We start from the raw sequence: 16,117 nt of genomic DNA on the forward strand, positions 1-16,117 counted from the left end.
GGTTCACAATACATCCTGCTTTTCCCCTGCGGTTACTTCTTCGATCCGTGGGTTATTTATAAGTTTCCAAATATCTAGGGACTTTCCAAGGGTCTTTGTGCTCAGAGAACATACCGTATGTTACTGCAGTCCTTTCGAATGTATTGATCATTGTTTTCGGGCCTAGAAATTCTTCACCCTGGCAAAAATTCCGCAGGCCTGGAAGAAAACCTTCATTACGTCATATCTGAGTGGTGGTGTATAAACGTCCATGAGGTCAAGCAGTGGAAAGAGGAGTTCAGGCGTTTAACATCCTTGCTGATTTCTTGCCACTGATTCTGTCACTGAGAGAGGAGTCAGGGAACCTTCCGCAGCAACTGCCGGTCTGTCTGCTTCTCGTTGCCGTTGCTTCGTGGGTTTTAAGGCCATGCTATTAGGTACACGCATGTTTAAAATCATTCTGTCTTTAAGGAAATTCCTGTCTTTGATGCTGTGAAGTGACCCTTTTTATTCTTGCAATATTCTCCGCTCTGACATCCACTTGGCCTCTATCAGCACCGGCTCCCCGGCTTCCCCTCAGCTGGACGCTGAGGGGGCCTGGCACGCAGTCTGTTGTACTGCTTCTTTTTTCTTTTTCTTTTTTTGTTTAAAATATTTTTCAAAAAAATTCTGCCCTCATATACTGTTGAAAAAGGAGTGAATACTTTAATGACCTTTCCAAATAATTTTGCTTATTCTTATTTAAAACTATCATAGAAATTGACAAATAATATTTCCTTACATTTTACCTGCAGGGTAGAATATGAAAGAATAACATAAACACTTTATACTTTTTACACTAAAATATGTTGCTCTAGCTCCCACCTTGAATTACGCTTTCCACATGCGTGGCTTTGTACCGTCATGCTTAGGCCACTGGCAAGTAACGATTTATTGAGTTATGAGTTCTTTCAAATGTTCATGTTTCAAAATGCTGTATCAGCAACATCACATTTGTCAATATCGCTCTGCAGCTTATCAGAAAGCTCTTTAAACCTTGGGACGCTGTCGATGTCCTGGTGGCTGTCACAGATTGACAAAAATTCTGATTTTTATTCGACAACTTGAATTTTAGCATCGGCTACACGTTTTTTCAGTTATTTTTCTCTAAGGAAAAGGGTCATTTGCTCATTTTTTAAAGCGTATCTGATAAATATCTGATTCTAAACAATAATGGCTTATCCGTAGTCCTTCAGAGAAAAAGGTGCTCCCCGAAAACAGAACTGGTAATTCAGAAAACTACTGCACATTTTGACACATGGTTTCAACATGCATCGGAGATGCATTATATATTCAAGGGTCAAGATTTATTAAAATTAATAATTTATCCTGCTCAGTCAAGGAATTGAAGTGGGGTTGGCTTCGTCCCTTCCTCCTTTTCCCTGCTGGGGCGTGGTGATCACGGCCAGCGTTGCGCCCTGTCCCTCTCACGCCGTTACCGCAAACAGCAGCACCTGGGAAAAGCACGCAACACCTTGGCACTGATGTAAGAGCGTCACCCCCTCTGCGAAGGTCTCATCCCCACTCCAGGGCTCTGTGGGCCACGCTTTCAGAGGTCCCCTGCACGTGTGAGTTGACTCTGTCCAGATTAAAAACTATTGTTGGAGATTCAAGGAGAAAGAACACGAAGAAGGGAGCATGCTATTCAGATGTTTGCTTTGTTGCAACGAAACCCAATGCCCTTCCTCCCGGGAGTCCGGGGCTGAGCAGCGGCCGTGGGCATCAGAGGCACCAGACTGATGGTTGAGTTCTGACAGCCCCCACCCACGCGTGTTCATACTGAGGCCGGAAGGTCGCAGCCACGGGAAAGCACCTTGGGACCGTTAACTGAGATGACATGGGGACGTGCCTAGCGTGTAACAGATTCACTACAAAGGCTGGCGTTTTAAGCAGAGCGAGGGTAATCTTAACTGTGTCGTCTTTCTGAGACTTTTTAATGAAAGGCAATTCAGTTTTGTCTAAATTCATATAATCAAAACAAGTGACTAACATATAATCCAAACTAATGACCAACATTGTCAGGATGAGTGGATAAAATTCATTTGTAGTTAGCACTGTAATTATATGTAATTTGGGGCTGTTTTTATTTGAAAAGACTTCCCTTTATTAAGTTGAAAAAAATATTTCTCATCTGACTGTATTTATACTATTATTCTTCTTTCTTTGGAAATAATTTTTTTCCATAGACAGTCTAAATATTAGCTTCAGTACTACCCATAAACAATTACAGATAAATGCAAAGCTTTCCTGCTTGACTTCAGATTCATTTGGGGACAGTTTTCTTCCCTGATGTCCACTCTGTGAAAGACCCAGTATCTTCATTAGAACCCAAGATTTTAGGAAGAAAGTGCTAGAAAAACTCAGACGCCGGCACGTGAGGGACGTGACTTCGCAGATGGACCTCAGCACCTGTCCCCACGTTTCCTCGGTGGTCGGGTGTGCACCCTGCCTACAGGCAGATGCCGTCACCCCCATGTTAACAGCTCCAGCTGTTGAAGTGGTTACTGAGATTTGAACCCAGATCTTACGGACCTCCAGGCCCCCGATGACCTCAGTATTTTGGACAGTAGGAAATTTATTGTCATGAAAGGGCCCCTGCGTAGGGAAGCGTGGGCTGTGGGCACCCCAACAGAGCCGCGTGAGGAGGCGAGATCTGGTTGGAACCCAGGCTCCCGGAGTGGGGCCGCCTTGCTCAGTGGGGGGCGGGCCTGTCACTGCCGCGGTGGGGGGACGGCCGGTGCCGCTCTGTGCGCAGGGTCCCCGTGGGTGGGCGGCAGCCTGCTCCCCAGAGGTGATGCTCCCCTTCTTCATACGCAACAGAGAGAGTCTGATATTTAGTACATACAAGGGGGCAGAAGAAGGTCACGGTTGTGCGAACACAAAACACGGGCTTTATTCTTGTATTGTTGTCAATTGTATTACTTTCCACACGAGCAACTGTACAGCTGCCCGTGTAAACCCTGTGTAACATACATGCTTGTGGTGCATCTAACATATGCACTGAAGTTACAAATACTTATGTTTTATATGCGTGTGTGTGTGTATATAGTCACAAGGTATGGAATCCTTGGATCTATACTTTAAAAAGTTCTTTATCGCACAATAGACGCTGGGGTTGAACAGAGAGGCCTCCCTGATTTCTCTGGAACGGGGGCTTCTCACCTGCTTCCGCGGCTCGTACTAGGGTCCGAGGCAGAGCCCAGGGGACAAGTCACTGTCCCACGCCCGGCAGGCACCAGGCTGGGCAGGGTCGCTGGGGGCTGGGCCCGGGGCAGCCTCACGGTGCTACTTACTGCTCGCAGCCCGGATCCTCGGGTGTCGGGGGCAGCTCTGGGGCCAAAGCTGCCGCTCGTCCCCCTCGGGGCTGGATGGGTTACGTTTTCTTCAACAGACGGGCTTTCCTGTCCGGGTGCGTTTCTGAAATACGACACCACTAGCCTTCTGAATATAATTAATGTTTGTGATAACAGCACAGATCCTTTACTGAGAATTTCCTTTTATTTTCCTTTTTATTTGGAGCAAGTGTTTTTCTTTTCAATCCTATGATGATAAGAACAGTGAACATGGGGTTTATCTCCATAAAGATTTGTAAGGGCGTGTTATTGCTGACAGTGGGAACAGAGCGCACAGCAGATGTCTAAACGGACTCGCCTTAAACTTTACGGCTGCTGCTTATTAACTCCGTATTCCTGCGCCCAGCCCAGCCCAGCCCCGGCGACCCCCGTTCCCGTCGCTGATTGGACGGAGTCAGCTGTGTTTTCCGCTGCTCTTCCCTTTCTTACGCTGAGACTGTTGTGTAAGCGAGACTTCTCCATCCTTCTTTCTGTTACACATGTGTTCTCATGAATGCGTCCACCTTTGTTTTGCCTTAGGGAACACCGTTTTTACACCTTTTCCCACCTGGTCCACGCCACACAGGTGCCCTTGCTGTGTTCCGTATGCAGAGAGTGGGCACCCAGGTCCGTGTGTGTTTACGGAGCCACGCAGCGGGCGGTGCAGGACTTTGAACCGAGTCCTGGCCCGCATCGCAGGGAGCGTCTGTGAAGGCCCTGCTCTGTGTTCCTCGAGGTTTAATGCCGTTTCGACAGCAGGACAGAGCGGCAGCACTGTGGTGACATTTCTGAGACGCCGTCCATGAATAACCAGGTTGCTTTGTGTTCCAATTGCTCAGGGTCGGAGCCAGCGTCCAGTTCTCGTGCGAGGACAGTTACGTGCTGCAGGGGTCCAAGAGCATAACCTGCCAGCGGGTCACGGAGACGCTGGCCGCCTGGAGCGACCACCGGCCCATCTGCCGAGGTGAGGACGGCGGGGCGGGGCTCACGGGCCGTCCCAAAACACAAAGAGATTTAAGCACAAAGCAGAACTCGGTCGTGGTGATGTAGGTAAAGAGAAGTCTGTTCTTGAAACTTGTTGGGAGGCGAACATTTTCAAGGGCGTTGGTGGTTTTACAGTTCGGAAGAGAGGCCTGGCCGGTGTGGCCCAGAGGGTTGGGCGTCATCCCACAAAGCATAAGGCCACCGGTTCGATTCCTGGTCAGGGCACAGGCCTCGGCTGGGGGTCAGGACCCCAGTCAGGGTACGTGTGTGTGTGAGAGGCAGCCATGATGTTTCTCTCCCACATCGGGTTCCGCCCCCTCAACTTCCCCTCCCTTGCCCTCTCTCTAACACGCGCACGAATCAAAGCCTAAGGAAAGCTCAGAAAAGGTAAGAGCAACCTGAGTCACTCCAACCTGCGCACACGTGCTCTGGGTGACTGGCCTTCGCCTCGCCGTCCATAGTTACGCGCGGTCTGCGTGTGCATGATCACGTCACATAACCAGGTGCCTGCGGAGGGAACGATCCCCATCTTCTGTGGCAGGGACGCTCAGTCTTAGGTGATGATGTTAGCATGATCCCAGCTTCACTAATAAAAACATTATCTGTTTTTTAAGATTTTATTTATTTTTAGAGAGAGGGGAAAGGAGGGAAAAAGAGAGAGAGAGACATCAATGTGTGGTTGCCTCTCACGTGCCCCCAACTGGGGACCTGGCCAGCAACCCAGGCTTGTGCCCCAATAGGGAATCCAACTGGCGACCCTTTGGTTTGCAGGCTGGTGCTCGATCCACTGAGCCACACCAGCCAGGGCTCATAAATTATCTTAAACTAACCTCTGACGTAGTTAGAGGATCAGAAAGGTACACCATCCTGTCCTTCAGAGAAGGGGCAGTACTTAGCTGCCCTGTCTGCACAGCGTGGGGACGGTCCCGCCTGAATTGTCACAGCCAACGGGACCCAGCAGCAAACGGTGCAGCTCTGATGTGGAAAAATTAATAAGATCTGAAGAAACACTAAGATTTTTGTTTTGTTTTGCATTTTGGCCATAAAATAATTTATGCAAATGGGTGGTTTTGAGATAAGAAAAAGTAGCACTGAATTGATTAAGGAATAAAAGGGGCGTTTCGTGTGTAAGAGAGCGTGTCACTCCTTAGCCTTTCCAGGTGCACGGACTCACCCACTTTTATGTCAGCCAGTGTCAGTTGACTCTTGGAAACCGGAGTGGTTACCTGACACGGTGCTCACGTCGTCTGAGGTAAAAACACTGTATCGCAGACGTTCCCACCTCGGGCCCGTCCCTACGGCCACGTGTGTCTCGTTAGGTGTAGAACGCACCGCTGTGTAGCTCCCGCGGGCCCTGAGGGCACAGTGGGGGGTGGTCGGGCAGCGGGGGGCTGTGTCCTATGACGTGAGGCCTCCGCAGAGAAGCCCCAACCCCCAACCAAGCAAAGGTGAGTGGCCAGGCCTGCGGCCAATTGTGTGACCCGAAAATGTGACTTTATTAGGTTTTCTAAGGAACTTTGGGAAGTGCGCGCTCCCACCAAGTGGCGGTAAAATGCAATGTTCTCGTTACAGATGAGGCCTGAGTCACAGGTATTCTGATTCCCTAAGGAAAATAATACTCCTTTGTTCTCTGATGCTTCTCTTGTGCTCTGTTCCGGAAACATGTGTCCTTACCTGAAAAGGCCAGACTAGGTAAAACTAGTAAATAGGCACCTGCTTTAAGCAGTTAGAGACCTACAGGAACCGCGGGTACAGGGTGTGTATCGTTTGATCCTTACCTTACTTCTTAATCCATCGCTCCTCCCGTTTTTGCCCTGAGTCGCATCTTAAACTCAGAACACTCCTCAGTGTCCCGGCCCCAAGTTCCCTTCCCACTTGGCGACAGACCCCGGGGGCTTCTCTCTGAGCAGATAGCTCAGCCGAAGGGCAGAATGGCCCCCGTCCCGCTCCCAGAGGCGGCGAGAGGAGGCGTCTGTCTGCTTCACACTCTCCAAGACGCCCTGTCCTACTGACCAGGTTTTAGAAGAGAAAAGCCCTCCCCCAGGGGCTTTGCTGGGCAGCCTGCTTGGTCTGGCCCCATGAAGGTCCCATGGTCCCTCCAACCCCCTCGGTCCTTCATGCCCAAAAGCAGAGGTCAGGGTCTTCATCTTCTCCCATCCCCTCCCAGCTGGCAGGTCACCTGCTTTGCTGAAAGCAAGGCTCCTTCATTTTCATGGACTAATCCTTTAGTTCCTGTCCAATTTGTCACTTCTAACTTTCTGAAATCATGAGCAATCACAGCTGGAAATCATTCTTAAAGCATTGTCACAGGAGACGTATTTATCAAATCTCCGTGCCGTCACGAAAGCTGACTGTGTGGGGAACAATAAGGATTTGTAAAGTTTCCAAGAAATGCCTCTTTTAGTATATTTGGAGTAACAAAATGTTAGACAAAAAAAAAAAAAAAAATTAAAGAAAAACTGTGACATCTCCTTAACAGAAGAATTTGAGATAAACTATTTAGAATTAGGTCATAAAAAGCAGGTGACAAAAATTCAAACCCAAGAGAAGCTTGAGCCCAGTGGAAACGGATTTCTACCTTTCTGTGCGGCTGGGAAAGACGGTCTTTGTTGCGTGTGGGCAGACAGACAGCAAACAGCTATGTTTCTACGGAAGCAAAGGGGAGCTGAAGGGAACCATCGCAGCCGCGGGCACGTGCCGTGGGAACGCAGATGGGGCATGCTGCCGAGTCACTGCCGCGGCGGCTCTGCTGCCCTCTGCCCTCTGCCCTCTGCCCTCTGCCTGAGGAGCAGGGAGCCAGGGGTCAGGCCACTGAGCCGCCCTCCCTCGTCCTGTGCATTTCTGGGGCAGGGCAGGGTCTCGGCTGTAAGCCGGTGGGTCAATAAAGTGCCACTGTGTGTACCCAGGTGCCCCCGTCCTGGGCCAGAGCAGGCTCCTCCATCAGCAGCAGGTGGGACAGGCGACCTGCCCCCAGCACCACGCCGCGTCTCCTTCCTCAGCCCTGCGCTCGCCACCCACGGGAGGGCCGCCTCCTCCTCAGAGCCAGCCCCGCGCCCCTGCCTCTGGTCCGTCCGCAAGGTCAGGGCCCTGTGATCGGCGCGGTCACATGCCCTGCTCGGCCACTCACCCAGACCGTGGCCAGCGCATGAGTGCGCCCGCAGGCTGGTCCCTGCCAGGAGCTCACCCGGAGGTATCGCGTAACCAGATTAAAGAGGAAGCAGGTGAAGTGAATTTTCATAACACATTTCATTTGGCCCAACATTCCAACAATATGATCAGCTCACTACAGACTCAACATGAAGACCAGGAGGTGTTTCCCAGTCGCTCCCCCTCTCTCAGCTCAGACCAGACACCTTCCCAGCGGTGCCTCGGGCTGCTCACCCGGGGTTTCCCTCTCCACCGTGGGAAGCGACCGTCACACGCCCCTGCGGACGTGGGGGAAGGACTGAGCCCTGGCTGGCTGCCGTCTCCGCGGGGCGTGCTTTTACCCGGGACGGCAGCACTGAGGATCCCCGATTCTGCTCCCCTTCCCTCCGTCCGTTACATGCTGTCTACACGCTTGAATGGCTGATTCATGAACTAGGGAAGAGCCGGAAAGCATGAGACACGAAGCTTTTAGGCCTCCTTCTATAAAAACGTAGCTTTAAATATCTGCAGTGCAGGGGAGCAGGTGCCAGAGACCCGAACGCCCTGCCAGCCGCCGCCCCGGACGGACGGCAGGACTGAATGTTTGCTCAGCCGTCACGGGGCCCCACAGGCCAAGTGCAGTTTCCAGGTTCACGCTCCTCCCTCCACCTGTGCTCCCCTCGGAATAACCAGCTTGTAAGGAGAGAGCGTGATCATTGGGGGTTTCCCCATTCCTTCCGAGCCTTTAGAAAGCCCTCCTGGGCCCCATCCCAGCCTCCTATTCTAGCTCAGCCCTCTCCCACGAGCCGTAACATGCCTCGTCTGCGCATCGCTCACGTGGCGAGATTTCAGATCCGTGGGTTAGGAGGGTCGGGTGCGCGAGGTCCCCGTCCTCCTGGAGGGTCTCTGAGTCCTGAGTAATTGCCCCCCTGCTCTCCAGGAGCGCGGGGGAGGCGTGATCGATGCTGCGAGTCCCCTAATCTTTCTCCTCCGAACGCTGCGGCGGTGGCCAAGGTTTCCATTAGCTGATTAGCTGTGATCACGGACGGGGGACATTGCCTTTCCCTCCTGTTACCAGGCAGACGAATGGATGTCACCGCTCAGTAATTACACGAGTGAATTTGTTTGAAAATACGCCTCCTGTATTTAGGGCCATGGAAACAGCTCTTGCGATGTTCACAGGGGACGGGGTTGTGAGCTGTTTACAAAACTGGTCAAGTATCTTCCAGCAAGTTTGTGAAATAGCAAACAAAACCAGAAGAAGATATAGTTTTATTTTTTTAAGTCACCTGATCGAGCTGGGATCTCATCCCATCGATATTTAGGGAGATTTACACATAAACCTTCCTTCGACGCCTAAACACTTTGATCGGCAGTTAGTGTTTCCGTCGCCCACTGAGCTGAACATGCACAAAAGGAAAGTATTATTCTTCGTTGTCACTATGGTTACATGGAAGCCAAGAGCACCTGAAGGTCGCAGGATAAAGCTGTCGTTACCCTGGGGTTCCAAGTCAGTTTCGCTAATAATGATCCTTTTCTTCTGAACTTGTCACTGACCAAGACTTTTATAGCTTATTTTTTCTACCCCCGTTTTCTGTCCCTGCTGAAGTGACTTCTTAAAGAGTAATGAAGACTATTCATACCTGAAGGAAGACTCTGGATTCTACCAGATTAAAGGTCTAGAGTCAATTTTAAGATTACATTTTATGTACTGATACATTATCATGAAGCTATAATCTCAAAGATTTAAAGAAACATACATACTTTTAATTTTCATTTTAATTCCATGAATTCAGAAAAAGAAAAAAAAATTCTGTCGTTGCTTCTGGACTCCTAAGGTTTTATACTTCTTATTTGAAGTCACTAGGGAGAAAAACATATTTTTCTCTTTATTTTTATTACGTTATTGGGAATAATAAGGCTTTCATTTTTGCACTACTTTCAAATCCTGTTGACATAAAACGACCCAATGACCTGAAAACTAATGTTAATTTGGTCCTAATTACGTTCCTAGAACACGTTCCCCAGATGCCCATGTGGATCTCCACCCCCAGCCTCATCTCACCCCAAATTCTTCCCCGACCCCCGCCTTCCATAGCCAGCCCTGACCTGGTGCCCTGGAAACCCTCTCTGCCTCTCATTAAATGCGCTTCCGACACCCGAGGTTCCCGTGTGGCAGGCAAGGACCTCAGCTGCGGTCTCTCTCTGGACCATCCGCACACAGCACGCCTTTAGCGTCTGCGTGTTTAACCCGTGTGCCGGGTGCGTGGGCAGAGTGCTGGTGCGGCCCACCTGGCTGGCACACTTCCCTTCGATGCCTCCAGCAGCCACAGATGACGCTGCAGCTGCCGTGGTCCCGGGATAACATACGTAGCTTCAGGTTAGGAGTCACGTCACCGCGCAGCCCGGGAGCCACCAAGGGAAGCCCTTCCTAGAAAAACACTTTCTCCTAAAAACACGCAGGAAGCGGATTATGCAACATAGTTATGGACGCTCTTGAAAAAAGCTTCAGAGGCGCTTTTCAATATCCTATCAATTTAACCTCAGCCGATTAGAATATAACTTACTTAATTAGGTAGCTATATGAGAATCGTAAAGCTTCCTGGAAACTAATTTACATAAGTAGCTGAAGTATTGCTTCGTATCATGTAAGACGAATTTGGTGGAGCAGATAGGTTTTGTACTTAATAAGAGTATTTATTCATTAAATAAATGGCGTGTGTTGACATTCAAAATCACTTCGTGGCCTGCCGGCCCCCTTTCTGCTTCCCCTGTTGATTTATTATATTTCCAATTATCACCTTGTAGAGCCTTATCTCACTTTGAAACATAGAAGATATAAGTAAAATTTCAGCTGACAAACTTAGCACCCTGGACTATGAGTAAGGCTAGCGGAACAGGAGGTCACAGTTATTACCGAAGACCATTTATGCAGCGTGACTGAGCATTTAAGTATGCACTGCTTTATATTGGATGTTTACAGGTTTCCCCGGTGGTCCTGAAAAGGGAGACGTCCTATAGTTATTTAAGTATAATATGTATAAACACGCACTTCAATTATGGGGACAGAGTTAACTCTTGCTATACAAACTCGACGGGCACTAGTTCACTTGTAGTGATTACGTTGGTCCATTAAATACTTTGTTGGCTAATTGAGCACCTGCTTCATACAGAAGCTCCTTTTGGGGACGAAGCTCCCCACCTCCGAAGACCCTGAGAGTGGAACCCTGCCCGGTGTGGTTGGTGGCTGCACCGCCCAGGACAGCCGTGGGCCCGCGGCCGGTGCTCAGCCCCCAGGGGAGGGGGAAGGTCTCCCGGAGGCTCAGGCCTCCCTGGGGCGGCTCCGTCCCTGCGCCTGAGGAGGTACCAGAGGTTAGCTCTTGCCTGTGAAACGCATCGCTTATTTTCTCAAACTCAGTTATTCGTGTTAAAACTGGCGTTCGGGCTGATATTGGATTTCTAAACACTTATTGATTAGACGGAAACGTGCCTTCTTCCTTACGGAGGAGGTCGGCTGGAACAGGTTTATGCTTCAAAGTCAGCCGGGTGTCCCGGGCCCTGTCCGTCCTCTGGTCTGCTTGCTCTTTGAGCGTTAAGGGCTCTCTTCCCTTTAGAGCCACTGTGCCGTTTTCTTTCCTGACACGCTCACGGGCACTTGAAGTTCCTGTTCGCACTGCGCTGTGAGGAGGTCGGCGCAGGTCACTGTGGAAGCGGCCGCAGAGCTGGAGGGAGACTGCGGGGTCCCCTGTCCCCACCGCTCACGTCGCGGGGGAGGGACGCGCTGTGGGGCCGGAAGCGTGTGCCAAGGTCAAGTGTGCGCGGTCTGGCTGGGGTCTGGGCTGGTCCGGTCCCACCACGCGGTGCCTTCCCCTCTCTCCTCTGCACCCCCGTGCCCCGGTGTCTGCACCAGAGCAGGGAGAGGGGGGGACGGGCGGTGGGGCCCCGCCGGACGCCACCAGCACGCAGGCCACCCCCAGCCTGGCCACGCCGCGCCGCGTACCGGACAGTCCAGCTCCGCACGGCGGGTGCAGACCTGCGCCCCGAGCAGCCCCCCGTCCTCACCAGGGCACGGCTCCCGGGGCCCGCGCGTGGCCCGTGCCGCCGCCCCGGGGGCTGCCGTGGGGAACAACGTCTCCTTGTTCTCGTTGCAGCGCGAACGTGCGGCTCCAACCTGCGGGGACCCAGCGGCGTCATCACCTCCCCCAACTACCCGGTCCAGTACGAGGACAACGCGCACTGCGTGTGGCTCATCACGGCCGCCGACCCCGCCAAGGTAAGGCGCCGGGGCGCGCGTGTGCGCGGGGCCGCTGGCGTGGGCAGGTCCCCGCGCGCTGGGTCCGGCCGCCCCCCGCCCCTGCCCGCCCGTCTGGACTCGCCCCCCAGTGCGCGCACTCGTGGGGCCCCCCTGGCACGGGAGGGCGCGGCCCCGTCTGTCCTTTCCTGCCCCGGGGACGTCACGGGCGTCCTGCACGGGGTTCGGTTCAGTGCGCAGCACCGCGACTAGACACCCGCGCGCGTCCCCGCCGTGGGAGGAGTTTGGTTCACCTGCATCGTCGCCCGTGGCGGCGGCTGTTTGTCCGGCGGTGAGAACATCTGACGTCTGCTCTCTGGGATGCTTTTTTGTTCTTTTTATGAAAACATCGCTGTGGGAATGAGCTGCAGGCAGGGAAGCAACTAGGGAACGCGCGTGTGCGGGAGGGGCTTCTGGGGAAATGCCGGGAATGCGCCCCGGGGAGCAGGGGGTGAGGGCAGAGATCCCGTGAGGGCAGCAGAGCCCCCCGAAGGTGCAGCCAAGGCCACCACCCCTTCCCCACCCTCCCAGCCTGCCCAGGGCTCTGTCCCCCCCAGCCTTGTGCCTGCGGGGGTCCCCTGGGTCAGGATGACGCAGGCAGGGGGTCCCAGCCCCCTTCATTCGCCCACAGAGGAGCGGGCGTGACTGTCCCCTCCCGTGCGTGCCAGCAGGGTGTCCTGAGGTGGGGGGGGGGGTTCTGCAAGGTGCTGCAGGCCCCCCAAGTAGGACAGATGGAGGCAGGGACCGCCGGGACCGCTGCACGATCGCAGCGCGGTGGGCCTCCCCTTCTCCCCTGTGTCACTCGGATCCCTTGAAGGGGCTGCCCGCAAGGCCCTGCCCTGGGGAGATCCGCAATAAGGAAAACACAGACCCCCGCGAATGAAACCTCCCGCCTGGGGCTCCCTCCGTGCTGACAGGAAGAAAACGTGCAAGGATGGCTTCTCAGGGGAGAGGTGCGGGCGGGGCCTGAAATCTAGACCATGCCCCGGGAGAGCGACGGGCTGAACCCCAGCAGTGACAGAGGCCCCAGTGTCCTGGCGGCAGATGGTCAGCAGGACGTGGTGATGGCCCAGGGCGGGGGAGGGGGCGCGGGACGGCCTGCCCTGCTCTGACTTTGACCTCGTGTTTTGCGTGGCTCCGACGGCAGCAGTGTCCTCCGTGTGGCAGAGAGCGGGGCTCAGGTCGGGACAGGCTCTGGCTGCGGGGGCGGCCGTTCCCAGGACAGGCGTGTGCCCGGCCTCCCGGCGTCCTGGGCACAGCTGCTGCCCCTGCCCGTCACAGTGACACCCTTCCCGGGTCCTCCGCGCCGTTCTGGGTTTGCACAATGGTTTACAGAGTCCCGACCTTGAACCAGGGAAAGGCTCACGAAGGTATTTTTTCAAGATGGAACAGCCTTTGCCTCATTCAGTCGATTCGGCTTGAGTCCCAGGTGTGGAAACCCTGACCGTGGGAAAGGCCTACAAAGCGCTCAGGCCGAGGCGGGTCCCCTCGGGAGCGCGGTCACCACGGAGCGCGAGTGCCGACGGCCTGGGTGCACGCGGAGAGGTCTGGACGACGGATCTGTGTGGGACACGTCCCGGGGAACAGCGAGGTGGCCGTCTCTGCCCGATGCGACCGCATGGGAAGGAAAGACAGTCCTCGAAGTCCACTTGGTTGAAGAAAATTACCCTGGGTTCCCAAGGATGCCTAATGCACCTTGAGTTTCTCATATTTTCCGAAGCCTCTTCCCTCCTTCATTCTTCTCTCCTGCAGGAGGAAATGGCCAGAGCTGCTTCCTCGCGGGGCGTCCCTGTCTTGGTTTTGACCGGCACAAGCCCACATGTCATAGGGGTGTGACGGGCTCCCCCACCGGGAAGTCACAGCGCCAGGACCGGTTCAGCCGGTGGGGCAGTTGGCAGAGCTCTGTCTGACTCCGACTCCAGGGAGCTCCGTAACCTGCCTCAGAGGAGTCCTTCACGGGCGCATATAAAATGGGAATCTTTGCGGGTGACAGTGACGTGCATATGTCATGGTGCCTGTGTCTGGCCCTCCCGCTCCATGTCCTGTGCTGTGTTAGGCAGAGACATTTGGGCCCAAAACGCAGTCACTGTCCTCCTTACAATCCAGTGGCTAGACACACAAACTTGGAAATAAATACGCATCTTTGCCAAGGAGGTATAACCAGGGATGGAGAGTAACCTGGGGGAGAGGGCAGCACCCCCTCAGCTAAGTCAGTCGGGGGTGCTTCCAGGAGGCAGGGGAGGCTCAGCAGGCCCGGAGCAGCCTGAGGAAATCGGGGCGGCAGCCCACGCCGTTACCCCAGAGAACAAACAACCCTAATGGGAGAAACACCCGTTGTCCTACACCCAAGAGAAGCAGAAGCAACGGCCACCGTGCCACATGGGGACGGGGCTGTGGCCTCACTCAGGAAGCACTTACTGAACCCAGGACGCCTGACCAGGTGGGTGCCGAGGGCTGATGCCGGCGCACCGGCGACTGGCTACGTGCTTTTTCTTCCTTGCGCGACACGTCCAGCGACCACGAGCAGTAGTTAGAAGCCCCCGTTCTTGTTCACATGTGACCTGGTCTATGATTTGTGCAAATGTAGTTTTGCACATCCGTCGGGGTCTGTCGGGAATGAAAGTCGCTCCATCAATGCCGCCTGAGGAGACTCAGGGCTACGTCACCCCGCGCCATATCTGACCTGCGCAGGGCATTTTAGCTCTTCAGGAAGGAGCTGTAAGGAGGGCTTTGCTGTGCACGTTTGAACCGTCGGCCTAATTTCCTGGGAAATGGTTTTAAGGACTTTTACCCACGTGGAGTGAGGCCACCTGCCCGGCAGTTCCAGGACCACAGGGCCGCCGCCTGGTGCCCTCAGCACACCGAGCATCAGGGACCCTCAGGCAGGCACCTGGGGCGTCAGCCGCACAAGACAGGGTGGGGGTCCTGCAGCCCACACCAGTCAGGCCACTGTCAGCCGGGGTCTCGCGTCTGCACATGGAGCGCAGACAGTGATTGGGTGACACCTTCTCCGCCCTCCGTGGAAGGAACTGAGCTGTCCCCCTTCTCAGCGCTGATGGGGATGGTCACCCAGGAGACATAGTAGATGCCTGGGGCCTGGGGCTGCGGCCCCGCGGCCGCCCTGCATCGGGAGATGCTCGGAGGATGAACACTTCCTCCGAGACTCCGTGACTACATTTCCGGGCTCTGCCACTAGGTGGGAGCGACAGCTCACACTTCTGAGTGGAGCTTCCATGGGCTGGCGTGACGGAGACCAGAAGCATTTATTGAGTTTCTACTACGAGCCGGGCTCATGTTCCTGGTGAGGCTTGTCCGGTGCAGCAGACGGGGTGGCCCCCATTCGCCAAAGGGGAATCCTCTGCCCGAAGCCACTCAGCCCAGCGGTGACCCGTCTCCTGACATGAAGCCACCTTGTCCCCAGTTACACGAGGCAGACGCGCGGGATGGGGTGCCAGCCGCCCTCCGCGTCTGCAGTAACTGCAGCCAGAAGCGGCTGTGGGAGGGGCGTGCGCTGGCCGCCAACCCTGCGAATTGCAGGTGCAGGTGCCGAGCGCCCCGGGGGCTAAGAGGCAGCGCCCCGGGGGCACCAGGAAGGCGCTGCTGCTCTGGGGGTTCGGTGTGACTCGTCTATGGTCCGGGGAGTGAATGGGCAGAACACCCAGTCTGTAGGAAGACACCAATATGTGCCCCGTCCGAGGCGCACAGGGAGGTCAGCCAGTGACGGGTTGAAACACACTCACCATTGAGAGCCCCCACCCTTGCAAACGGACACCCAGGGGCGGCCAACTCGCATGTTAGACCCTTTCTCTCTTGGAGGAAAATGCCGCCTTCTGTCTGCGTTTCCTGGGAGAGCTTTCTATTTTAAGACAATTTGTCGTCTACAGAGAATTTCGGAAGGAAACGCTGTTTATGCTTTTGATTTATAGAGATGTCAGAAGTGGTCCACGCGACCACTGTCTACACATGAAAGTTAAATACCAGCCTGCTGCTCTCAGTTTCCAAAATGGGAACGGAGGGGGCTGTTTGCCCCGGCACGGACTCCTCCGTGTGGACGGCCCTCGGCAGCTGGATGCAAGGGGGCTGCTCACTTGTCTGATTCGGGGCGAGTTCTCCAAGCTCCGTGGCACGTCCCTGTGTCTGTACAAAGGGCGGCCCCACCAGCATTAAAATGATTCTGAAGTGGACGATCACGTCTCTGTGTCCTCCTGCAGTGACCACGGGAAGGACACCTTCTGGCGGAGGGTCGGGCGACGTGCCGGCCAGTTGGCAGCCACGTGTCACGTGTGAAGCCCTGGCCCTGCCCTGGCCCGTCCCAGTCCCCTGGAGGCGCGTTCCCTACCCAGCTGCTCACGTCTGAGTGGCCGCA

General features: G+C 54.4%; 1 protein-coding gene across 1 annotated transcript in view; it reads left to right on the forward strand.

The window, feature by feature from the left end:
- Positions 1-16,117, forward strand: part of CSMD1 (CUB and Sushi multiple domains 1) — a 601,662-nt gene that overhangs the window by 414,473 nt on the left and 171,072 nt on the right. The window contains exons 10-11 of the mRNA XM_090258247.1: positions 4,190-4,314; positions 11,612-11,733. Of these exons, the coding sequence (XP_090114373.1) occupies positions 4,190-4,314; positions 11,612-11,733 (247 nt within the window). The remainder of the gene's footprint in view (positions 1-4,189; positions 4,315-11,611; positions 11,734-16,117) is intronic.

This window comes from Furipterus horrens, unplaced genomic scaffold (assembly GCF_987537825.1).
Source record: "Furipterus horrens unplaced genomic scaffold, mFurHor1.1.pri manual_scaffold_12, whole genome shotgun sequence".
Taxonomy (NCBI): Eukaryota; Metazoa; Chordata; class Mammalia; order Chiroptera; family Furipteridae; genus Furipterus; species Furipterus horrens.